Genomic DNA, 27,032 nt, shown 5'->3' on the forward strand with positions numbered 1-27,032 from the left:
CTCTGCTACATATGGGCGACGAGCAGATCGCCCATATGTAGCAGATTTACTGCTGTGCTTTGAGCGCTGGCCACCGGGCGGCGCTGAAAGCCATCAGCCTGGAACAACAATAGAGGTCTCTACGAGACCTCTGGTTGTCAGGGCAACCCGTCGCCGACCCCCGATTACGTGATAGGGGTCGGCGATGAGCTCCCTTACGGTCCGGCGGCCGGAAGTGTTATTTAAATGCCCGCTGTCAGCTTTGACAGCGGGATTTAACTAGTTCCGCTCGCGCCTATTGCGGGCACATGTCAGCTGTTTATAACCGCCGGAGCCCACCTCAAAGCAGGAGATCCTTACCGATGACGTATTATTCAGTCATCGGTAAGGTAGAGGTTAAGGAGGTGTCCATTGCTTTAATGTTGATGACTTTTTCTTAGGATAGGTGAGCAACGTCTGATCTGTGTGGGTGCGACGTCTGCCGATACCTCCATAGATCAGCTCGGTGCCGGCAGGAACTGCTCAGATACTGCACATTTGGTACCTATTCAAATAAAGGGGCGGACATGCAGAACCCGATTGTGGCCACTTTACAGTAGATTGAGCTGTGCAGTTCTGTAAGGGTATGTGCACACATTGCGGATTTGGTTCTGCGGATCCGCAGCAGTTTTCCATGCAGTGTAGAGTACCATGTAAACCTATGGAAAACCATATCCGCTGTGCACATGCTGCGGAAAATTCCACGCAGAGATGCAGCAGTTTATTTCCCGCAGAATGTCAATTCTTCGTGCGAATTCCGCAGCGTTTTTACACCTCTTCCATTAGTAACATAGTTATTAAGGTTGAAGGGAGACTTTAAGTCCATCTAGTTCAACCCATATCCTATCCTAACTTGCCCTAACATGTTGATCCAGAGGAAGGCAAAAAAAAACCCATGTGGCAACAGTAAGCTTCACATTGGGGAAAAAAATTCCTTCCCGACTCCACATACGGCAATCAGACTAGCTCCCTGGATCAACGCAATATTAAGGAGACTAGTGTATATACCCTGTAATATTATACTTTACAAGAAAGGCATCCAGTCCCTTCTTAAATTTTAGTAGGGAATCACTCATTACAACATCATATGGCAGAGAGTTCCATAGTCTCCCTACTCTTACAGTAAAGAATCCGCGTCTGTGAGTATGCTTAAACCTTCTTTCCTCCAGACGTAGAGGATGCCCCCTTGTCCCCGTCACAGGTCTAAGAGTAAAAAGATCATTAGAAAGGTCTTTGTATTGTCCCCACATATATATTTATACATTGTAATAAGATCACCCCTAAGCCTTCGATTCTCCAAACTAAATAACCCCAAATGTAATAGCCTGTCTTGGTATTACAGACCCCCTAGTTCCCTAATAACCTTGGTCGCTCTTCTCTGCACCCGCTCCAGTTCAGCTATGTCTTTCTTATACACCGAAGACCAGAACTGTACACAGTATTCTAAGTGTGGTCGCACTAGTGACTTATATAGAAGTAAAATTATGTTCTCCTCATGAGCATCTATGCCTCTTTTAATGCATCCCATTATTTTATTTGCCTTTGCAGCAGCTGCCTGACACTGGCCGCTAAATGTGAGTTTGTCGTCCACCCATACACCCAGGTCTTTTTCAGTGACTGTTTTGCCCAGTGTTTTACAATTAAGCACATAATTATACATCTTGTTCGTTCTACCCAAGTGCATAACCTTACATTTATCCCCATTAAAGCTCATTTGCCATTTATCAGCCCAAGCTTCTAGTTTACATAAATCCTCCTGTAATATAAAATTGTCCTCCTCTGTATTGATTACCCTGCAGAGTTTAGTGTCATCTGCAAATATTGAAATTCTACTCTCTATGCCCCCTACAAGGTCATTAATAAATATATGTTAAAAAGAAGCGGGCCCAAAACTGACCCCTGTGGTACCCCACTGCTAACCGTGACCCAGTCTGAGTGTGCGCCATTAATAACCACCCTTTGTTTCCTATCCCTGAGCCAGCTCTTAACCCACCTACACATATTTTCCCCTATCCCCATTGTTCTCATTTTATGGATCAACCTTTTGTGTGGCACCGTATCAAAAGCTTTTGAAAAGTCCATGTACACCACGTCCACTGCATTCCCTTGGTCCAGTCCGGAACTTACCTCTTCATAAAAGCTTATCAGATTAGTCTGACAGGAACGGTCCCTTGTAAACCCATGTTGATATTGGGTCATTAGGTTATTCTTCTCCAGATACTCCAGTATAGTATCTCTTAGAAAATCCTCCAGGATTTTACCCACAGTTGAGGTTAAACTTACTGGCCTATAATTTCCAAGTTCAGTTTTTGTCCCCTTTTTGAATATCGGCACCACATTTGCTAAACGCCAGTCCTGTGGTACAGACCCTGTTATTATGGAATCTTTAAAGATTAAAAATAATGGTCTATCTATGACTATGCTTAATTCCTGCAGTACTTGGGGGTGTATCCCATCCGGGCCCGGGGATTTTTCAATTTTAGTGATTTTTAGACGCCGCCGTACTTCCTGCTGGGTTAAGTAGGTGACATTTAACAGAGAATTTTTATCCCTGATCATGTTATCCGTCATGGGATTTTCTTGTGTAAACACTGTTGAAAAAAAGTCATTTAGCATATTGGCTTTTTCCTCATCCTCATCCACCATTTCACCCAGACTATTTTTAAGGGGGCCAACACTATCATTTTTTAGTTTCTTACTATTTATGTAGTTAAAGAATATTTTGGGATTATTTTTACTTTCTCTGGCAATGAGTCTCTCTGTCTCAATCTTTGCTGTCTTGATTTGCTTTTTACAGAATTTATTTAATCTTCTGTATTTAGTTAATGCCTCATCACTACCTACTTGCTGTAATTCTCTGCTTTATTTTTATCTCTTATTGCGCCCCTTACAGCTCTATTTAGCCATAGTGGTTTCTTCCTATTTCTCGCAGGTTTATTCCCATACGGTATATATTGTGCACAGCTCCTATTCAGGAGGATAATAAACGTCTCCCATTGTCTTTGTGTATTTTTATGTCTCAGGATATCGTCCCAGTTATTGCACCAAGATCATCTCTCATCCGTTGGAAATTTGCTTTCCTGAAGTTTAGTGTCCTTGTAACCCCTCTACTACACATCTTATTACAGGACACATGAAAACTTATTAATTTGTGATCACTATTACCCAAGTGACCCCCAACCCTTACATTTGATATGCGGTCCGGCCTGTGGGGTAATATTAGGTCTAGCAGTGCCCCCCCTCTTGTTGGGTCCTGAACCAGTGGTGAAAGGTGATTGTCTCTCATAGTAGTCAGACACCTATCACCTTTGCTGGAACTGCAGGTTTCGGTTCCCCAATGTATTTCAGGGTAGTTGAAGTCCCCCATAATAATGACTTCTCCTTGAGTCGCAGCTTCATCTATTTGCTTTATGAGGATATTCTCTGTTGCTTCCATTATTTTTGGAGACTTATAACAAACCCCTATCAGTAATTTATTATTTTTCCCCCCTCCCCTTATCTCTACTCACAGGGACTCTACATTCTCATTAGATTCATATATATTATCACGAAGGATGGGTTGTAAGGATGATTTTACATATAAACACACGCCTCCCCCTCGCTTATTTGTACGGTCATTTCTGAACAGACTATAGCCCTGTAAATTATCCCCCGGTCACGGCTCTCGTCCGGCCATGTCTCAGATATCCCACCATGGCAGAATTATGCTCCAACAACATTAACTCCAATTCCTCCATTTTGTTGGCGAGGCTTCTGGCATTAGTATACATGCACTTTATGTATCTCTCTGTACCTCTATTCTTTCTTAAATTATTACCTGTTCTAACCCCACCCCCCATGCCACCCCCACCCCCAATTTCATTATTTGTGCCCAGGTCTCTAGCTGCACTGTCTTCCCCTCCTATAAAAGGAATACCCTCCCCCCGTCCCTAGTTTAAACACTCCTCCAACCTTCTAGCCATTTTCTCCCCCAGCACAGCTGCACCCTCCCCATTGAGGTGCAGCCCGTCCCTAGCGTAGAACCTGTAGCCAACTGAGAAGTCGGCCCAGTTCTGCAGGAACCCAAACCCCTCCTTCCTACAGCAATTCCTGAGGTACTTATTAACCTCCCTAATCTCCCGTTGCCTCTCTGGCGTGGCACGTGGTACAGGAAGTATTTCCGAAAATACCACCTTGGAGGTCCTTGCTTTAAGCTTACAGCCTAATTCCCTGAAATCATCTTTAAGGACCTTCCACCTACCTCTAACTTTGTCATTTGTGCCAATGTGCACCATGACCGCTGGATCCTCTCCAGCCCCTCCCAGTAATCTGTCAACCCGATCAGCGATGTGTCGGACTTGAGCGCCAGGTAGGCAGCACACCGTTCGACGATCCCTGTCTTTGTGACAGATTGCCCTATCTGTTCCCCTAATAATTGAGTCTCCCACTACCAGCACCTGTCTGGCCTGCCCTGCTCTCCTATTTCCCCCCTTACTGGAGCAGACACTCCTCCGGCTTTCAGAGGACATGCCTTGCTGCAGCAGTGCTACTCCTGGACTAACACTCCCCTCATCTGCCAACTTAGCAAACTTATAGGGGTGTGCCAGATCAGGACTAGCCTCCCTGGTGCTCTTCCCTCTACCCCGCCTTCTAACTGTCACCCAGCTAGCTGCTTCATTGTCCTGCAGCTCCAACCTAGCATCCCCCCTCATCTATCCCACTGAGCGTCTGCTCAGTGAGCAGAAGACTCCTTTCCATATTGTCAATGGATCTCAGTGTTGCCAGCTATACATTTAGATCCAGTATCTGGGCTTCCAAATGCACAACGTGCTCACATCTCACACAGCAGTATGCACCCTCCACCGGCTGTTCAAGGATTTCATACATGTGGCATGACGTGCACTGGATGGCATTGGCAACAGTGGAGCACATCCTAATGGGGATTGCACCAGACAATAAGATAAGCAAAAATAAATTAAAAAAAAAAAAAAAAAAAAGTATTAATATAATATAACAGCAATTCAGTAAGACCTCTCTTGGAAACTCCCTGAATCCAAAGTCACTGAATCTCAAGTCACACACTTACCACAGTTCGCACTTACGCTCCGGTCACACTCAGCTCGTTCACACTCGCTCAGGCAGAAGATTTAAAAGAGGTTTTGTTTTTTTTTTTCCCCCCCTTTCACCAGCACACCACCTTGCTGCTCAATGCACTTCCAAAAGGAGTTGAGCCCCAACCAGCTGCCCCTTATAAACCCTTAATTACTGTATGAACTCCCACCCTTAATTAACCCCTTGTGAATATAGTTACACCTCAAGATTTAAATGCAATATAGTTAACCCTTAAAAACAGATAGTAAAATAAGAGATTAACCCTGTAGAGAGAAAAAATAGGTTAAACAAGCCCCCAAGCCCCCCAAAAATTGGACAGGTAGAAAGCACTCAGCAACCTACAATTCAGCAACTCACACAGGTATTTGTTATAGGTTTTCCAAACACCTCTTCACTGATTCTCAAGTCACACACTTACCACAGTTCACACTTACGCTCAGGTCACACTCAGCTCGTTCACACTCGCTCAGGCAGAAGATTTAAAAGAGTTTTTTTTTTGTTTTTTTTCCCCCCTTTCACCAGCACACCACCTTGCTGCTAAATGCACTTCCAGAAGGAATTATAGGAATCCACAGGTGTAAAAACGCAGGTGAAATCCACACAAAATCTGCAGGAAATCTGCACTAAATCCGCAGGTAACGCGCACGTCATTTTACCTGCGGATTTAGGAAAATCTGCGCGGAAAAATCCGCAACGTGTGCACTCACCCTTTCTGTGCAGTTCCCGCCAGCACTGGGAACAGCTGACCTGCGGTGGTGCCAGTTGTCGCACCAACACCGATCAAACATGATGACCTATTCTAAGGAGCGGTCATCAGTGTTAAAGTAGTGGACAACCCCTTTAAGGGTGTGTGCACACACGCTGCAGATTGTCCTGCGGAACTTTCTGCGCGGATTTCACTAAATCCGCAGGTCAAAAGATTTTCAGCAGTTTGGTCTGCGGTTTGACACCTGTCATGGAGCAGATGCCAAACCGCTGCGAAATATCAGGAACACCGCACTGAACTTGCTCACTGAGCCAGTGCACGTGTCCTGAGTAAAGCGAACTGTGCTCAAAGATTCCTGTGGAGCGGGCAGCAGCCGAGTAGATGCGTACTTCAGAGCCACAGGACCTGAAGCACGTGACTGCTAGGGGCGTGGCCTAAATTCCTAGCAGGGTAACTGCGAGACAAAGTTACCAAGGGGCATAGACAGGGAGAATAGTCAGGACGTAGCCAATGAGTCATACACAGAGATAGCTGCAAGGTACAAGAGGGGCGAGCAGAGAGTAATCAGATCACAGGCAATGAGTCATACACAGAGAGGGTAGCGCAGTACAGAATCAACAGGCAAACTCTCAACGGGAAGCAGAACCGGGTCAGAACCATATAAACAAGCTATAACAACGAACAGGCACACAGAGGTCAGCACACTCGGCCAAAGGCAAAAGTATAACTGACAGGGATTGGAGCTTCCCAGGGGTTTAAGAAGCTCTACCAGAATCAAAGAGAGGCCACAATCATCAACCCCACTGCACTGGGATCATGACACGAAATCCATAAAAAGTGACATGCTGCGGTTTTGAAACCGCAGCAAAACCGCACAGAAAATTCCGCACCATGTGCACTGCGGTTTTTGATTTTCATAGGATAGAATGGTACTGTACACTGCAGCTAAAACTGCTGCGGATCCGCAGAGCCAAATCCGCTGCAGAATCCGCAGCATGTGCACACACCCTTAATATTCATGTTTCCATTCTCTGGTCCAGAACTGGCTGGTAGCTGACTTTTGGGTCTGATGAGAATTATATTTTTTCCCAGTCCTCCAGCCAGTTTTGCACCAGGAGCTTATTTAGCCAAGAATATCCAATTTCTATCGGTGCCGGACTATTAGTCTCTATATAAATCAGATCTTTTTGGCCAAATAAGCTCCTGGTGCAGGACTGGCCATTTTTAGTAGATGGACAATCCCTTTAATTTTTTCTTTATGTGGTGCATCATTAAGGGCACGTTCACACGATTGATGATGCCAGAGAATCGGATCGATAATGACATTGATCACACTCTGAGTTTTGATCAGTGTCAGTTTACGGTGATCTGATTCTCTCACGAGATAAGGGTATCACAGGTGCGGAGGAGACGAAGAATCTACATTATTCCATCTTCTCCATTCTCTGTGTCAACTTAAATCAGACTGTAGTCCGATGTGTCACACGCACCTGTATAGGTGCGCGTGATCCGATTTGGGAGCCACTCGTAGCATGCTGCAATTTTTTTTTCTTTTAAGAACCAAAAATGTCAGCAGGGTCACGGGGCATATGCACAGTCATAGAATGCCATATCTTCCACCTTTTAAAGACAAGGAGGGATGTATACTGTAATTTTTCACCTATTTAACTCCCTTACAGTTCTCACCCACAAACTGTATAGAAAAGGCTGCATAGAAAATGCACTCCTTTTCAATGATTTGAATGTGGGCTGCTTTGGCTTGTGTGCCAGGGCTGATTTTCAGTCCCAGTCCGGCCCTGGTGGCATTCTCCCACCTGCTAACATGATGAACGATACCCCCTATGAACAGCAATTAAAAAACGCCTTCTTAAAGGGTTGTCAGTCCCAAATAAGTGGGTATATTGCCAAACACATGGTTACGCACAGGACAGCCCGACTGACTGAAGTTTTAGATTACGCCAGACATGCAGACCGGTACTTCAAGGACAAGAAAATAAAAATAAAAGCTAAAAGAGTCAGGTATTTTTAGTTGATGATAGGTGTGAGATCTTCTTTGCCCAAAAAGATCCAAATAAAGGACAAGGACACGGGGTAGGGGAAGGAGGAGGAGAAGTAAGAGAGCAGGAGACAGACTATCTTGTTGGCATTGTGGGAAGACTGGACACTTTATCCGACAATGCCCAGATAGACAATACGCCCCAAATATACAAAACCAATGACTAAATGCAACTGATAAAAACACCATCACATCACAAATATCAGATCCTTTTTTGCTAGAGGAAAAAAGTAAGATTCCTGAAGTAATATTTAACTTGGATGAAATAGAAATGTATATACAGAACACTGTATTTCCAGAAGTAACTCTCCTTGTGCGAAGCCATGAGGTCAGTTTTCTTGTTGATTCAGGAGCCACTAGAACCTAAGTCCATCCAGAAGAGATACCGACTATTGGACTGTCTGTTGCCTACATTAGTGGTAAAAGGAGCAAGTGGTAAGACACAGAGAACCATTGTCTACGCCTGTGGAGACACCGGGCCCTCAGCACAGGTAAAAGTGTAATTAAACAAATTATATTATCAGCTGTGTGGGAGGGATATGATGCAAGCCCTGAGCCTGGGAATAATTCCTACTGCTGCAGGACCATAGGTGAAATCCATGGCTGAGACAATGGTGCTCCAGGGGTATGGAGAATCTAGATATTATTACAGTCTAGATCTAATAACTGCAGGACCATCCTTTATTACTGAGTCCTTCATCAAGGAAGCAATAGATAAAGGTATACAAATGTAGATGTTCACACAACTGAAGGACTACACTGCACCATGTACTACAGGTATTTCAGGGGTCCTGATGTAAAATATGGGAATTGTCATGCTCTAGATTGTTCTTTGCACACCATATACTGGAATGATAAAAGGGAACTGTGTTGTCAGTTGTAAACTGTCAGAACAAATTAAATTGTTGTTTTTGCTTTTTAGAGGCCCTGAGCCACATGTTTCCCTCTCCAGATGTGAAGGTGGAACATGGAAATTCCTTGGTGATTTTGTTGGAGTGTAAGGAAAGTAACAATGGGAGGATTTGGGTGATGGCACATTTTACAATGCCAGACTGCAGGCATGTTCACAAGTACTAAAGTGGAACACCATTTCTAAACCCAGTGTCCACCTGCAGCGAGGCGGGGGAACGAGTGAGAAATGCTGATCCTTTCCTAGAATTAGAGGAAGAATTGACCACATACCCAGAATCTTTGTGGTCCACATGACCTGCAGATGTGGGATTGATAAAAGAGGTGATTATGCCCTGTCCAGCTCACCTTGTAACACAGCCTTGTTTCCAGTAGGGAGGGCGCCCCCATCTGTAAACGAGGCTGTGATAACAAGAGCCCCCACAGTGCCGGACCCCCATACTCTGCTGAATGACTGGAGGCCGGAACATAAGGTCCTTACAGTGATCTCAGTAATGTCTTCTTCAGCATCCTGGTACATCCAGAGAGCCAGGTTTGGTTTGTATTCACATATAAGGGGAGCAGGTATACAGTGACCAGAATCCCACAAGGGTACTGTGAATCACCTACTATTGTTTTCCAGGTAAAATCGGCTAACCTAGCTCAATGTGAGTCACCAGAAGGCAGCCAGATGCTCTTATATGTGGATGACATGCTATTGGCATTTTAAAAAAAAAACAAACAGAAAAAAAAACAAATTGGTAACAAAAGGGGTTATCTTTAAAGATGACCTATATGTATAAACTGCCCAGTAACCTCCTGAGATATGTCACAGTATTGAGCCATGGCATAAGCTAGGTCTCAACAGGGGGGATGGTAGAGGTCATATCTTACGTATTTATGATGTATGGCTTTACTAACTATTAAAAATTTTTGCATAATCTGCATTACTTGTACAAAAATAATTCCTAAAGGAATCTGAGACCAGAGAGAGGACAATGTCCTCACCCTGAATACTTATTCCAACACATTTGTATGGATTTTATGGAACAAGTGTGAGGGAAAAAGTCCGGCCTTGTTATTATGGATACTTTCAGCAGGTGGATTGAAGCTGTCCACCCTGATGCATTAATGGTACCGAAGGCCCTTCTAAAGGAAATCATACCCAGATTTGGGGTTCCAGAAAATATATAGTAAACTAAGTAATGTTATTATTACCTAAAACATTGTCAATTGAGTTGGGAAACCGCTGTGCCTGTCATCCTCAGTCAGCCGGACTGGTTGAGAGACACAGTGGGATCTTGAAAAATAGGTTGACAAAGACCATGCAGGAAACAGGAAAAATTGGTTGCACTGTCTCCTATTGGTTGTACTATATATGTATGTCACACGGACATCGGTAGTGCTGACAGCCTTTGAAATCATATACAGGAGACTTTTCTCTTACCTCAGCTAAAAACTCTTTAGAAGGATAGATGAGGAAGGCGATTGTACATTAGCAGAATATATGGCTAAGATATTAACTCACAAAGAAGTTTCTACTTGTAGTTTTGTTCCAGGAAACCCACTAACAAAACCAGAGATTGTTAAACCTGCAGACTGGGTCCTTGTGAAAGTAATAAAGAAGAAACACCAGCACCACCCTGAGTGGGAAGGTCCTTACCAAGTCCTGTAGACTTCTCTGACTGCGGTCAAGATTCCTGGACCCATCTCTCATACTGTAAACTTGTCAGACAGGTAGGGACAGAGTAGGATCTGACTTGCTTGTCATAGTCCAGCTACAAAGGGAGGTTTTCCATAAGGGAAAGCTTGTCTCAAACTGGTGAAGCCTCCCATTCATCCCCCTACCCGGACAAGACAGTCAGATCTAGGATGTGTACATCAGGGTTAGTCACAGGTATATTCTTCGTGACCATAGTGATGGGAGATTGGAGGGCAATAGACCCAGCAGGAGAGGAAAGTCCAGGGTGGTAGAATGGTTTCAGATTTAGGACTTTAAATCTTACTTTTGAAATCGGGCAGGAGGCCGCCATGTTAGTGGATTTCTGTCTGTTGTATAAATGATGCAGAGACAGGGAACAAGCTGCGAAACTAGCCGAGTCTGATAAGTATGTTGTGTTATGAGCTCTAATAGCAGAGGGGATGAATGTGTGACTGGAGTAAAGCAGCATGGACAATTGTAGCCCGAGACTATAGGTATAAGCTTTATGGCTACATAGATTTAAAGCCTGATTCTCCATTAGGAAAAAGGAGATCCCCTTACACAAATAAGAATAATTGTAATCAGCTACTGAGAACTGTAAAGAAACCCTAAGATGAGGGATCAAAGGTGATAGGAGCAGATATGTCAGGAACAGACCCAATAGGACATTTCTACATAGAAGTTCAGAATAATAACATACATAGACCCAAGGAAGGTATGTCAGAAATTAACCCTAACAGAGTCTATAGGGCTCATAGTTAGATTGTCTAACCTAACTTATGAAGATAAACTAGCTCTAGAGAGAGATTGTGAGAAGAATGAAAAATTAAGTTATATAGTAAAACTTATGTCTGCTCAGAAAGTGAAGGAAAATATAAAATGTTATCATTTTTATTGTCCCCCACTTGAGAAACCGGATATCCCACCACAGGTGATTGCTAACCCTGGTAACTATACTTGTTTTAGTCTTACAGGGCATGGGCACGACTTCGGAGAGCTCCAAGGCAACTCTTGTAGAGAATGGATCATTGTCTCCCACCGGGCCAAGTACTCAGCCATATGGTCAGACCACACTACCCTGAGAGCGGATGTATGGTGGTTATGCAGTGATAAAAGCATAAGAGCCAGACTACCACATGGTTCCCGAGGGGATTGTGCGGTGGTCCAGCCAATCATGCCGTTCCACCTGTTGTCAACAGGGATATGGCCAAAGGTACGTAGTGGGAAGAGACAGAAGTGTGAAACTCCGCAAGGATCCTTCCATTCTAGTATCTACAGAGATGACATTGGAGTTCCCGGGGGAGTGACCACCAAAGTACAAGGCTAGGAACCAGGTAGCAGCCGGGTGGGAATCCATAATTTGGTGGGTGACTATAAAAAATGAATGTAGATTGGATAAACTACTTATAATATAACCAGCAGAGATTTGCTAATTATACCCGAGATGCAGTTAAAGGGACAGCTGAGTAATTAGGACCAACTCCTCTCATGGCTTGGTAGAATAGGATGGCATTAGACAAGTTCTTAGCAGAAAAGGGAGGTGTATATAAAATGTTTGGAGGATTTTGTTGCACCTTTATCCCTAATACAGATCCTGATGGGAGTATCTCCAAAGCTCTTGATGGACTGACTGCCCTGTCTAATGAATTAGCTGGAAACTCTGGATATGATGACATATTCACTTCCTGGACTGAAGAATGGTTTGGGAAATAGTCCAGATTATTCACTTCTGCTTTGACATCTCTTACCATTGTGGCCGGAGTGCTGATTGTTTGTGGATGCTGTGCTATTCTATGCATTAGAGGACTTGTTCAAAGACTGATTGACTCTGCCATAACAAAAACTATGCATCAAGGAATGGAGACCTTGGAATCCAACGAAAGAATGAAAATTTTGGGACTTAATGATAAATATAATGAACATATTACGCTCCCTCTAGATTATATGAAGATCTATATATATATATATATATATATATATTACACACACACACACACGATTGCATATATGCCATGCTTAGAAACTCTTTTCAGCTGATGTAATACATGGGTGTAATGCTTAGTTTGCTATCCTTATCTAACGTACAAAATAAAAAGTCATACCTTTACTTCTCTGGTAACGTAGATAAGGATTGCTAACAGCTAAGCATATTGTATGTACTATTTTTGCAAACGTAGTAGTTTTGAACGCCCTTTCGGCACTTCTACTTAAACTCTAAGAATTTGTATTGAGGCAGACAGAGGACTGCTCACACCTGGTGTGGTTGTCATTCTCTCTCCATGCCGGCATGACAAATAAAGAAACATCTTACTTATTCAGGTCTGGACGATTTCTAATTGGAAGACTGTAACTCCACTGACAAATATTGTTATTATTTTAATTCTCTTGCAGGGGACAATGACGTCACTGGAATGGGTGATGCAGTAAGTATGGTTTAATAAAGATTGATTAAAGGAGTCTGTGTCATTCTCTCAATCAACAGACTTTACTCTGGGTGTGTGTTTTTATATATGACTATGTGGATTTTAATGGCTAGGTGTCTAATAAACGCCTTTCCATTACTAGCCTCGGGGCTTGATGTCACCTGACAATACAAAGATGACACCAACCCCCCCCCCCCCCAACTATTAACCCAATTGTCACCGCTACAGGGCAAAATGCCAGAATTGCCACATCTTACAGATGCACTTTTTCTGGGGCTGCTGAGAGTTGATATTTTTATCTTGGGTGGCACGGTGGCTCAGTAGATAGCACTGCAGCCTTGCAGCGCTGCGGTCCTGGGTTCAAATCCCACCAAGGAAAACATTTGAAAGGAGTTTGTATGTTCTCCCCGTGTTTGCGTGGGTTTCCTCCCACACTCCAAAACATACTGATAGGGAATCTAAATTGTGAGCCCCATCGGGGACAGTGATGACAATGTGTGCAAACTGTTAAGTGCTGCAGAATATGTTAGCACTATATAAAGATTATTTATTATCTTGACGACATGGGGCAATATCCATGGCCCATTCCTTGATTATTAATATCAGACCGCAGCTGCCTATCTAGCCTGGTTATAAATTATAGGGGGACCCTATGTAATCTTTTGGGGGGGTCCCCCATTTTAATAGCCAGTAAAGGTTAAGTATATAGGTGTGAGCTGATATTAATAGCCTGGGAAGCTCCATGGGTATTACCCCCTTCCCAGGCTATAAACATCTGCCCCTAACTGTCGGCTTTCCCTCTGCTGGTTATGAAAATTTTGAGGGACCCCATGCCATTTTTTTTTAGAAAAATAAACTTTCAATATTTAAATACATGTACAGTAAGCTACACACACTGTACTAATTGTATTTGTCACTAAGATCTGTATATCTACCGTACCTATTCTATGTGTATTTACTGTGTGTAATCCATCTATTCTATCCTGTCGGGTCCCGATGTCATTTTACTGTATGCGGCACATGAATTGTCGGCTTTTCAAAGGACATAGGTGTGTAAAAATTGGACAGCACTTGCATGGCCCGAGTGCTGTGCCATTTCTTCCTCGCACCCATTGACTTCCATTGCCGAATGAGATCCGATTTCCGATTACAATTGTATTTTTTCCAGTCCAATCATGATCTGATTCGAGTTGGGAAAAAAACACAGATGAACACATAATGATAGAATAACATTGGTCAGAATGCAATCCGATTTCATTGCAAGTGAGAATGAGCCCTTACTGATATGTATCATGGACAGGTGGTGTGACCTTTGGCCGCACATGGCTGGCACAGGCACAGGGTGGGGCTTATCTTAGTTATCCCACCGCTGGCACCATGTGATAAAAAACAGCAAGCTAGTCTTGCCCTAACAATTTACCACAGGGGGGTTTATTTTAATTATCCCACCACTGCCGGAATATGTTACAAGCTGTCGGGATTTATGGATATACCACTTTCCAGTTCCACTTTGGAATTTGCAGCTCTCCGGCGCCCCCCTTACCCTCAGATCAGTTAGGGAACTACACCTAGGATAATTAGTCGCCGGACAGGCTACTTGTTGTGCAATGGCTATTAAGCCCGATTGCAGTGCCGGAGTTATAAATGCTTTGGCCGCAGCCACACAATCAGCTTATAGAACTCGCTCAGTCACTGACAGCGCTACCCGCCTAGCCAGAACACACTTCGCTGCCACCAGCTTCAGATTTCTCTTATTAATATTTAAAATTAATAGAGGGGTTCGAAGCAAACCCAAATCAGTAGCGTAATTAGCTTATAGACACATGAATTCGTCACAGAGCAGAGACTGAACTAATACATTTTATAGTTTATTCCCAAAAGATGGGCAGTGTTTACAGAAGATAAAAAGGTTTTACGATGAGACAATAACAGTACGTAGAATGCAACTACAAATAAAAGGTATTGAAAAAAACAGAGAAACTTACATATTGCTTAGATCATTTCAGGCAGAAAAATGCTGGGGGAGGAGCCAGACGTCACCATGCATTTGAGATCCTATTGCCACGGAATCCCAAGCTAGACTGAATGGAGGGGGCAGGGGACAATACCTTATACCTTTGGGCTGGTGACCTCACCAAAGGGGCTGGCTCGTGACAGTCCTCCCCTTTGCTTCCACAGTTACAATCTGGCTAAAAAAACTTATAGCCATAACTCGCAGAGGGTACCTCGTATAGAAATGCACATAGTATCACATTTTCCAGGTGTCGCTGGCATTCATCCAAAACCAAACTCGAACTAGTTATTCCACACCGTTCAGGAGAAATCCATTTCTCTGGTTCTGTTGGCGCTGGAACTGTGAAAAACATAGGCTAGGACGCTTATTCGACGCACGTCCCAGATATGTAGCTTTTATTTTTCTATCACAATCTCACATTGCATTACGTCCGAATGAATAAATTCCCATTATATGCTATGGGACAGTCCCACATGGTCTGAAGACAATGATATTCCTGAGGTGGGGGTGAGAGAAAGGAGTGAGTTGTAGTTTCAGGTTACAGGCAAGCGAGTAAAAAAAAAATTGCAGACTGGGAAGGGGGGGGGGGTCGCTTGCATTTTTGTAACTGAAAGTTCTAGGAAAAGTGTATGCAAATTGCCTCTTCAGAAAGAAAGAGGACTTTTACTCTACAGCGCCACCTATTGGTAGTAGCGATCCTACAAGTCACAATCAACCCTTTAACGAGTCTTGTAATATGACTTAGGATACAAGCCAAATCAGAATCTCAATTTGCAGACACGGTGTTTCGAGCTATTGGCTCTCGTCAGTGCAAAGTATGAGATCTGATTAGAATCTGGGAACCTTCGAGTTCTTCCGGCTTGCGAAGAGATCTATACTGGGGTTCCCCCAGCGCTGACAAAGCTGGTCGAAGATCTCTACGTTCAATTCCCACTCTGTCGGGTGGATCTGTTGTCTGCTCAGGTAGTCTGCCACTTCGTTTTGGGAACCCTCTAGATGTACCGCGGTCACGGATCGAACTGTCCGTTCTGCCCACGTGAATATCTTTTCCGCCAGTGCCTGTAGTGGTTGATGTCTGGTTCCTCCTTGGTGTTTCAGGAATGCCACTGTCGTTGTATTGTCGGATAAAATGCGAACATGACGACTCTTTAGTACCGACCGGTTTCTCCGCAACGCTTCCCAGACCGCGAAGAGTTCCTTGAAATTGGAGGATCTGGCCTTGATGCTTGCTGGCCACTTCCCCTGGAAGATCTTCCCTTCTATGTGGGCTCCCCATCCCCACGCACTTGCGTCTGTGGTGACTACCACGTATGGAGAGGTTGTCCAATGCACGCCCACCTGAAGGTTCCTGGCCTGTAACCACCAGCGAAGGGACTCCTTTACTCGTCCTGAGAGCCTTAGGGGTTTGTCTAGCGACGCCTGACTCCTGTCCCACCTCACGAGAATCTCTCTTTGTAACAACCGCGAGTGGAATTGAGCCCAACGGACACACTGGATGCAGGCCGTCATGAGGCCCAGGACCTCCATTGCTTCCCTTATGGAGCATTGACGCTTCAACAGGCCTCTGGTTCTGGCCTGAATGGACTTCTGCTTCTGCTCGGGTAGCCAGGATATTCTGTCGGCTGAGTCTAGGAGGACACCCAGGAATACCTTTCTGGTGTCTGGTGTGAGGTCCGACTTCTCCCAGTTGATCACCCAGCCCAGGAACTCCATCACAGTAGTTGTTCGGATCCTGTCTCGGATGAGCGCTTCTTTGGATCTTGCCACCAGTAAGAAGTCGTCCAGGTACGGCACAATCACAATACCCTGATCTCTCAGGTAGGCCACCACCTCTACCACCAGCTTTGTAAAGATCCTGGGAGCTGAGGCCAGCCCGAATGGAAGACCCTGGAACTGGAAATGGCAGGTCCGGGCTGGTGAACTGATCGCGAACCTTAGTAGGCCTTGGGATGAGGGGTGAATAGGAACCTGATAGTATGCCTTTTTTAGGTCTAGGGTGCACATAACTGCGTCCCTGTCTATCAGAGGAATTGCGGATCGGATTGATTCCATCCGGAACCTCCTGTATCTGACCCAAGCATTTAGTGGCTTCAGGTTTATGATGGTGCGGGCCTCGCCGGATTTCTTTGTGATTGCAAACAGGGAAGAGTAGTGCCCTTTCCCTCTTTCTGACGGTGAAACTGGTATTATGACCCCTGAGTCTAACATGTCCTGAAGATCCGACCACATTGCGGAGTCCTCCTGGACGACAGTGGGGGCAATATATCTGTCGGGGGGAGGAGAATAGAGCTCTATCCTGTAACCTTCCCTGATGGTTCTGAGGACCCACTGATTGTTGGTGACTCGTGACCAGTTTGCTGCAAAGTGGCGAAGTCTCCCCCCAATGCCTATGGCGTCATTGTCTCCTCGATCTAGATGTCGATGCAAATGGGGGACCTCTGTTCCTCCCACTTTGGCTGAAGGAGCCTTTGTAGGAGCTTCTATTAGACCTCGCCCGGCCCCTAAACTCTGACTGTCCTCTGAAGAAGGAGCCTCTCCGAAAGGACTGGGACCGCCTGGGCTTTTCTTCCGGGAATCCCTTATTCTTATCGGACACCAGCTCAAGGATATTATCCAGGGCTGGACCAAACACCCTCAGACCCGAGAAAGGGATGGCACATAACTTTGCTTTAGAAGGGTTATCCCCCGACCAGGATCTAAGCCAGACTGCTCTCCGGGCCGCATTAGAGAGGGAGCTGTTTCTGGCCGCAAACCTAACTGATTCCGCCGACGAATCCGACAGGAACGCCGTGGCTGATTTCAAGAGAGGAAGAGATGCTAGTATCTCTGACCTCGGGGTCTTGTTGGTTAGGTGTTCCTCCAACTGCCCCAACCACAGGAACATAGACCTAGCCACCGAGGTGGCTGCTATGTTGGCTCTAATCAGGGCCGCCGACGTCTCCCATGCTCTTTTTAACAAGACGTCCGCCTTTCTATCCATCGGGTCTCGAAGACCGGATGAGTCCTCGGCTGGGATAGCCGACTTCTTAGTGACCTTGGCGACCGGGACGTCGATCTTAGGGACATCTTCCCACGCCCGAGTTTCCTCGGGATCGAAGGGCAGTCTATTTTTAAAGTTTCGGGAGAGTGTCAACCGACGCTCTGCTTCTTTCCACTCCTCCAGGATCATTGCTTTGATGTGCTCGCTTACAGGGAACACCACCTGTTTGCGGGACACCAGTCCTCCAAACATTAAGTCCTGTCTGGACTGTGGCTTAGGGACTTCTTCCATCTGCATGGTATTTCTGACCGTGTGTACCAGCTCGTCCGTATCCTCCAGTCTGAATAGGTACTTTCTGTTCTGCTCCTGACTATCCCCCAGGATCTCGCCTTCTTCCTCCTGATCTGAGTCCCGGAAATCGGATTCCTCGCTAGGGCTCGCCTCTGATACTGGGACTGGTTCCCACCTCGGACGCTTGCGACCTGGCCCAGGGCTGGGGGATCGACGCCGGGTTGTAGAGGCCTGAATCTCTTCCCTTATCAGCGACCTCATTTCGGAAAGTAGAGATGGCTGTTCCTCGCCTATGACCCTGGAGGTACAGGGACCGCATAGGGTCTTGCTATAGGTGTCTGGCAGCTTTACTCTGCACACCGGACATCTGACTGATTTGGAGGTGGCTTTCGCCGGGTCCTTCCCCGAGGGGGACTCTGCCGGGGTTCCCTTTTCCTGATAACATAAGGGGCACCTCATCAGATCTGGGCTGTGGGGACGGGTGGGGAGGGTGGTCTGCGCTATGCGCACTTACCCCTCCACCAGATGCAGTGTTGCCTTCCATCCCCTGGCGTCCGATGCAGTCACACAGCCTGGAACGACCTGTGACGACTCTGGAGAACGCTTTGGTCCAGGAGCGCGCGCGCCCTGGATTTGAAACCGGCGTCTGACGTCACCGGATGTGACGCTGGTAAGCCGCGCCTCCACTTCCTGCCGGGCATCTGCGCGCGACCGCGCTCGGCGCGTGCAGGGAGCCGCCTCCCCGCCTGCTATGGCGCTCCGGCCTCCACTGCCCAGCCGTCGGCGTCGTCCTGCGGTACTCGGCCCGCCGCGGCCGATTGCGCCCACTTCTGTCGGTGCCCGCACGGCCAGCCGCCTGCGGGGAGCCGACCCGTCCTGGAGCCGAGAGCCCCCCCACCGGGAGGAACGGCTCCCTCCAGGAGCGTCGTCCTGCTCCTGGCCTTTGGAGCCGAGGGACTCCCCACCGGGAAGTTTCGGCCCCGGGACCTCTTGACAGGGGAAGGATTGGACCGGCCGCACGATCCCCTGGGCCCCTCCGGTAAGCTCTCGCGTGTCCCTCCGTGCAGGGACAGGAAAAAACACTGAGGGAAAGGGGGTGGGACATGGCCTTTTAACCTCTCGTGTGCTTTCCTGTCCCTGTAAGGAGGAGGAGGACGTCCTCCATGGTGCTGTCAGGTGGACGTCCTGGAAAATCATGTTATTTTACATTACCTTTACACCTCCCCTTTTAAAGTGCGCTAAAGAGACCGGAACTGTTGGTACGCGTCCATGCGCACCTCAGTGGGTTTGTTCCCGAAGGACATCACCCGTTTCTTGGTCCTGGGGGTGGGCCAGGACACAATTGCGTACACTTTCTCCGGCTCTGGGGTCAGGCCTGCCTGATGAATACGCTTGAGCACCTCCTGGAGGTGCTGAAGGTGTTCCTCCCAGGTGAAACTGAAGATGTCAATGTCGTCCAGGTACGCGACGGCGTACTTCTCCAGTCCCCGAAGCAGGTAGTTGACCATGCGCTGGAAAGTGGCAGGGGCATTTTTCATGCCGAAGGGCATGACCGTGGACTCGTACAGTCCAAAAGTGGTGATAAAGCCGGATCTCTCCTGCGCCGCCGGGTTCAGGGGAATCTGTCAGTCACCCCGACTCAAATCCATGATGGCGAAGTATTTTGCGTTTGCCAACCGCTCAAGCAGATCCTCGATGCGCGGCATCGGGTGTGCATCAGAAGTTGTGATGACGTTGAGCCACCTTTAGTTCACGCAGAACCGGGTGGTCCGATCCCTTTTGGGCACAAGGACCATTGAACCACCCCCAGCTGTAACATCTCATCGATATCTTGGCGCATAACCTGCTGCACCTCCTCAGAGATCCGATAAGGTGTTCGCCGTAGTGGGGCGTGATTCCCGGTGTCCACCTCGTGTACCGCTAACTCAGTCCGTCCGGGTCAGTTGGAGAACACGGCCCGGAAGAGTTCCAGTGTGGCCAACTGCGACCGCTGGTGTACCGTTAGTGAGGCACTTACAGTACCTCCATGTCCTCAATGGACCCATTGGCCTTGGCTTGGGCCAGCACGTCCAGGAGGGGGGTCTTCCTCCCCATCCTCGGGCAGGTTGCAGACCGGTAGGACGCAGGCTTCACGTTCGTGATGAGCCTTCAGCATGTTGACATGAAAGGCTTTGTGCCTACCCTGAGCGTGGTCAAGCGTGACCACGTAGGTGACCTGGTTGAGCTGTTGGTGGACGACGTATGGGCCTTCCCAGGCTGCCTGAAGCTTATCCGTTGGTACGGGGACCAGCACCCACACCTTTTGACCCACCTGGTAGGTCCGCACCCGGGCGTTCTGGTCATACCTGTGCTTCTGGTCAGTCTGAGCCTGCACCATGTTGTCATGTATCAACTGTGTCAAGGTCTGCATCTTGTCACGGAAGCGCATGACATAATCCACGATGGACACTTCCGTGGGGTTTGGCTCATCTTCCCAGGATTCTCTTACCAACCATAGGGGTCCCCGGACTCGGCTGCCTTACAGGAGCTCGAAGTGGGAGAACCCCGTTGAGGTCTGCGGAACTTCTCTGTAAGCGAATAGCAGGTGTGGGAGGTACTGCTCCCAGTCGCGCCCTTGGGTCTCAAACAGCATGCGGCGCATCTATTTGAGGGTACCTTTGAAGCGTTCACACAAACCATTGGTCTGTGGGTGATACACACTCGATACCATGTGCCTCACCTGCATTTTCTCACAGAGAGCCTCCATTAGGCAAGACATGAATTGGGTCCCTTGATCGGTAAGCATCTCCCTGGGAAATCCTACCCTTGTAAAGATGGTCACCGTGCATCCATCAACTTATCCGCCCTGGTTGAGGACAGAGCTACTGCCTCTGGGCACCGGGTAGCGTAGTCTAACACGGTGAGAATGTATCGCTTTCCAGAGCTGCTGAAGACAGCCAGCGGGCCCACAATGTTTACCGTGATTCTCTGGAAAGGCTCCTCTATCACTGACAAAGGGATCAGGGGAGCCTTAAGAGCAGGCCCCGCCTTCTCCACTCTTTGACAGGTGGCACAGGAGCGGCGGTATTGGGTCACGTCTGTCCCCATCTTGGGCCAATAGAAATGTTGAGACAGCCGGGCCTTAGTTTTGCTGATCCCAAAGTGTACAGCGAGTGGAATCTCATGGGCAATCCGTAACAACTCAGCCCTAAATTGATAGGGGAATACCAGCTGTCTTTCCCTCAACCACTCCTTTTGGGATTCTCCGGGTACTGTCTCCTGGTACAACCTTCCTCGTTCCCAGAACACCCTCTCCTTATCAGTCACGGAGATGGGAGTCTTTGCGAGGTCTCTCAATTTCTCCAGGCTTGCATCTGAGTGCAGAGCGGCCTGGAACTCCTGGGTGGAGGCAGCCAGAAGTGACGTCAAGGTCCCTTCTTCACTGGGACCCTCTGGAACCTGCTCTGGGTTCACCTCTGGTTCAGGCTCTCCTGTAGCTGAGGAGGGTCCAGAAGGCAGGGCGCTACCTGCGTTTCGGGCACTCACTGTGGGTGACAGCAGTCACATAGGCTGTCTCCCCAGAGTTTCCCATAGACCCATAAGTCGGCGCTTCTATGGGTTCTACCTCTCCATCCACCCCAAACACTTCAGGAGCAGTGCTAGTAATGGGCCAGTTACCTTCCTCGGTGGCACTGGTCAGTGGCATGGCATCACCTTCCTCACGGTTCCCATGCACCTCCCCATTTCCTGTAGCATAGACGCTTCCTCCTGCTAGGGGTTCCTCAGCCGTTTCACTCCGCAGAGAGATGGGGCTGAGCACTCCTGTACCTGTGGACACATCAACCTTTGCAGAAAAATGGTTATCAGGTTCAGTTGGCACATTTACAGCATCATCAGCATCCTTCCTAGGGAAAGAACGGTTATTAATTTCAGTTGGCACATTTACATCATCATCAGCATCATTCCTGGGGAAGAATGGTTATTAGTGGCATCATTACTCATCAAAGAATTGGCAGGTAACACATTCAGTTTCCCATCATCATGGTTAACGTTACCCTTATTATCAGATTGGGGAGGGGTGTCAGGGACGTAGTATGCAACCATCCTCCCCAAATCAGTCCCCAATAAAACATCGGTGGGCAGGTTTTCGGACACCCCCACTTCCCTCACCCCGCTCCCAGCACCCCAATCAAGAAAAACCCGGGCCATGGGCAAGGGACAGCATGGGCCCCCAATCCCGGTGACAGTTAGGGGTTTTCCCTCAAACTCTTCAGGGGCCGCCAGTCCAGGTCGAATGAGGGTTCCTTTAGCCCCAGTGTCCTTGAGGCCTGTAGCAAGACGGGCCCCCACCCGGACGTGCTGCACGTTGTCATCAATCCTCCCAACCACACCACCCACCAAAAGACCAGAGGCATTGGGCCCGGAGGCCTTGGCTGGGGGGGGGGGGGGGTTCTTCTGCCTCTCTGGACAGATGGAGGTGAGATGACCATTCCGACTGCAGGAAAAACACCTGCGAGGGTCTGATGTAGGCCTGGCGTTGGCAAATGGAACATCCGGAGGGATGGCTGGCAGGGGCGCTGGGGTTGGTTGCAGGCTTACCCCCTCTCCAGCTGGCCGTGACTGGCTTCCGAGTCTCCGGTTGGCCTCATAGTTGTCGGCGACCTGCGCTGCTTTGTCCGCATTTGTTGGTTCTCGGTCCAGGATGAACTGTCGGACCTCAGCTGGGCACAGATGTAAAAACTGGTCTTTTATCATCAGGTCTTTCAGCAGGTCAAAGGTGTCCACTGACAGTCCATGGATCCACTGGTCAAAGTGGGTCCCGAGTCCTTGCACCACATCAGTATAGCTGTCGTATGGGCCATGTTGGAGGTTCCGGAACTTCTTGCGGTACACCTCAGGGGTTAGCCGGTATTTGACGATCAGGGCCTGCTTGATGGCGTTATCGTCATCATCTTGTTCTGACGGGAGAGAAGCAAAGGCCTCCAGAGGTTTGCCTTTTAGCCCTGGGGTCAAGTACCTGGCCCATTGTTCCGTAGGCAGCTGGTACTGTTTGCAGGCTTTCTCAAAAGCCTGCATAAAAGTATCCAAGTTCCCATCCTTTTCCATCACGGGAAAATGCTCTGGCTGGGGTTTAGGACTCTGGGCGCTGTTGGGCTCACGGCTCCTGGCTGCGGAGGGTATTCCCCCCTGCCGAAGCACCTCAAGTTCGTGGTCTCTCTGAGCCTCCCACTGCTGGGCCTCTCGCTGGGCTTGGTGCTCGGCTCTCTGGGCCTCCCGCTCAGCTTGGGCCTCCTGCTGATATTGCTGGATCAGCCTCACCAGTCCATCACTGTCGTCGGCAGGGAGTTTGTCCAAGGACGCTTGCAGGTAGGGGTCCAATCTGTCCGCATTGCATGTGGGGCCAGTGCTGCAGCCCCATTGTCGCTTGGGCCGGCTTCTTTGCCCGCTGGGCTATGGGCGTTTTCCCGTTGCACCAGAGCCGTGATCAGTTGGGCTTTGTTTTTGTTCGTGGTGTGATCTGCCACAACCCGCAAAGGGCAATAAGAGCGTCCTTCTTATGCTGCTTATACCACTCTGCTCCCATCGTAGCCACGGTTGCCAAATAGAAGATAGGATAGAAAAACGAAGAGAAGGGAGGGGGTAATTGCAAGTACACGCAATTGACTCAGGACTCATAAACAGAGTTTCGGTCTCCAAAACTTTTGCTGCCGAGTCCTCGGAAGAACTGTGCAAGACTTTAGTGAGAGGAATGATTTCTCAAACCAGATCACTAATGCTCTATGATCCCACCGCTCTGCCACCAATATGTCACGGACAGGGGGTGTGATCTTTGGTCGCACACAGCCATCACAGGCACTGGGGGGCTTATCTTAGTTATCCCACCACTGGCACCATGTGATAAAAAATAGCAAGCTAGTCTTGCCCTAACAACTTACTGCAGGGGGGTTTATTTTAGTTATCCCACCACTGCCGGAATATCTTATAAGCTGTCGGCATTTATGGATATCCCACTTTCCAGTTGCACTTTGGAACATGCATCTCTCCGGCTCCCCCCTTACCCTCAGGTCAGTAAGGGAACTGCACCTAGGATAATTAGTCGTCAGACGGGCTACTTGTTGTGCAATGGCTATTAGGCACCCTTGCAGTGAGGGAGTTATAAATGCTTTGGCCGCAGCCACACAATCAGCTTATAAAACCCGTTCAGTCACTGACAGCGCTACCCGCCTAGCCAGAACACACTTCGCTGCCACTAGGTTCAGATTTCTCTTATTAATATTTAAAATTAATAGAGGGGTTGTTCGAAGCAAACCCAAATCAGTAGCGTAATTAGCTTATAGGCACGTGAATTTGTCACAGAGTAAAGAGACTGAACTAATAAATTTTATAGTTTATTCCCAAAAGATGGGCAGTGTTTACAGAAGTTAAAAAAGGTTTTACGATATGAGACAATAACAGTATGTACAATGCAACTACAAATAAAAGGGATTTAAAAAAATAGAGAAACTAACATATTGCTTAGATCATTTCAGGCAGAACCATGGTGGGGGAGGATCCAGAGGTCACCATGCATTTGAGATCCTATTGCCACGGAATCCCAAGCTAGACTGAATGGGGGGGGGGCAGGGGACAATACATTATACCTTTGGGCTGATGACCTCACCAAAGGGGCTGGCTTGTGACGGTCCTCCCCTTTGCTTCCACAGATACAATCTGGCTAAAAAACTTATTATAACCATAACTCACAGAGGGTACTTCGCATAAAAATGCACATAGTATCACTTTTTCCAGCTTGTCTCTGGAATTCATCCAAAACCAAACTCGAACTAGTTATTCCACACCATTCAGGAGAAATGCATTTCTCTGGATCTGTTGCGCTGGAACCGTGAAAAACATGGGCCAGGGAGCTTAGTCGACGCACGTCCCAGATATGTAAGTTTAATGTTAATATCACAATCTCACATTCCATTAAGTCAGAATGAATAAATTCCCATTATATGCTATGGGACAGTCCCTCATGGTCTGAAGACAATGACATTCCTGAGGTGAGAGCAAGAGGAAGGAGTGAGTTGTAGTTTCTGGTTACAGGCAAGCGAGTAAAAAAAAATTTTCAGGCTGGGAAGGGAGGAAGGAGGGGTGTCGCTTGCCTCTGTGCAACTGAAAGTTCTAGAAAAAGTGTAGAGAAGGAAAATCATATATGATATTTTACATTACCATTACAATCTGCAATAATGGAGTTGTGCAGGAGGATAGTACAGGATGATGGGGCAGTGTATTACTGATAATACAGGATGATGGGGCAGTGTATTACTGATAACACAGGATGATGGAGCAGTGTATTACTGATAATACAGGATGATGGGGCAGTGTATTACTGATAATACAGGATGATGGAGCAGAGTATTACTGATAAAACAGGATGATGGGGCAGTGTATAACTGATAATACAGGATGATGGAGCAGTGTATTACTGATAATACAGGATGATGGGGCAGTGTATTACTGATAATACAGGATGATGGGGCAGTGTATTACTGATAATACAGGATGATGGGGCAGTGTATTACTGATAATACAGGATGATGGAGCAGAGTATTACTGATAAAACAGGATGACGGGGCAGTGTATAACTGATAATACAGGATGATGGAGCAGTGTATTACTGATAATACAGGATGATGGGGCAGTGTATTACTGATAATACAGGATGATGGGGCAGTGTATTACTGATAATACAGGATGATGGGGCAGTGTATTACTGATAATACAGGATGATGGAGCAGAGTATTACTGATAAAACAGGATGACGGGGCAGTGTATAACTGATAATACAGGATGATGGAGCAGTGTATTACTGATAATACAGGATGATGGGGCAGTGTATTACTGATAATACAGGATGATGGGGCAGTGTATTACTGATAATACAGGATGATGGAGCAGTGTATTACTGATAATACAGGATGATGGGGCAGTGTATTACTGATAATACAGGATGATGGGGCAGTGTATTACTGATAATACAGGATGATGGGGCAGAGTATTACTGATAATACAGCATGATGTGGCAGTGTATTACTGATAATACAAGATGATGGGGCAGAGTATTACTGATAATACAGGATGATGGGGCAGTGTATTACTGATAATACAGGATGATGGGGCAGTGTATTACTGATAATACAGCATGATGTGGCAGTGTATTACTGATAATACAGGATGATGGGGCAGAGTATTACTGATAATACAGCATGATGTGGCAGTGTATTACTGATAATACAAGATGATGGGGCAGAGTATTACTGATAATACAGGATGATGGGGCAGTGTATTACTGATAATACAGGATGATGGAGCAGTGTATTACTGATAATACAGGATGATGGGGCAGTGTATTACTGATAATACAGGATGATTTGGCAGTGTATTACTGATAATACAGGATGATGGAGCAGAGTATTACTGATAATACAGGATGATGGGGCAGTGTATTACTGATAATACAGGATGATGGAGCAGAGTATTACTGATAATACAGGATGATGGAGCAGTGTATTACTGATAATACAGGATGATGGGGCAGTGTATTACTGATAATACAGGATGATGGGGCAGTGTATTACTGATAATACACCATGATGTGGCAGTGTATTACTGATAATACAGGATGATGGGGCAGTGTATTACTGATAATACAGGATGATGGGGCAGAGTATTACTGATAATACAGCATGATGTGGCAGTGTATTACTGATAATACAAGATGATGGGGCAGAGTATTACTGATAATACAGGATGATGGGGCAGTGTATTACTGATAATACAGGATGATGGGGCAGTGTATTACTGATAATACAGGATGATGGAGCAGTGTATTACTGATAAT

General features: G+C 46.9%; 1 protein-coding gene across 6 annotated transcripts in view; it reads right to left on the reverse strand.

Annotated features, from left to right (window-relative positions):
* The window catches only part of GNMT (glycine N-methyltransferase), a 500,048-nt gene that overhangs the window by 439,473 nt on the left and 33,543 nt on the right, over positions 1-27,032 (reverse strand). Inside the window, exon 2 of one of the 6 annotated variants that reach the window (XM_073558999.1) lies at positions 19,653-25,312. The exons of the other annotated variants lie outside the window; for them this stretch is intronic. Within the exon in view, the coding sequence (XP_073415100.1) occupies positions 22,091-23,254 (1,164 nt within the window). The 5' untranslated portion in view covers positions 23,255-25,312 and the 3' untranslated portion in view covers positions 19,653-22,090. Of the gene's footprint in view, positions 1-19,652; positions 25,313-27,032 lie in introns of those variants that run through there. 6 annotated transcript variants of the gene reach the window in all.

This window comes from Dendrobates tinctorius, unplaced genomic scaffold, assembly GCF_039654945.1.
Source record: "Dendrobates tinctorius isolate UK_male_01 unplaced genomic scaffold, ASM3965494v1 ptg000264l, whole genome shotgun sequence".
NCBI classification, from domain to species: domain Eukaryota; kingdom Metazoa; phylum Chordata; class Amphibia; order Anura; family Dendrobatidae; genus Dendrobates; species Dendrobates tinctorius.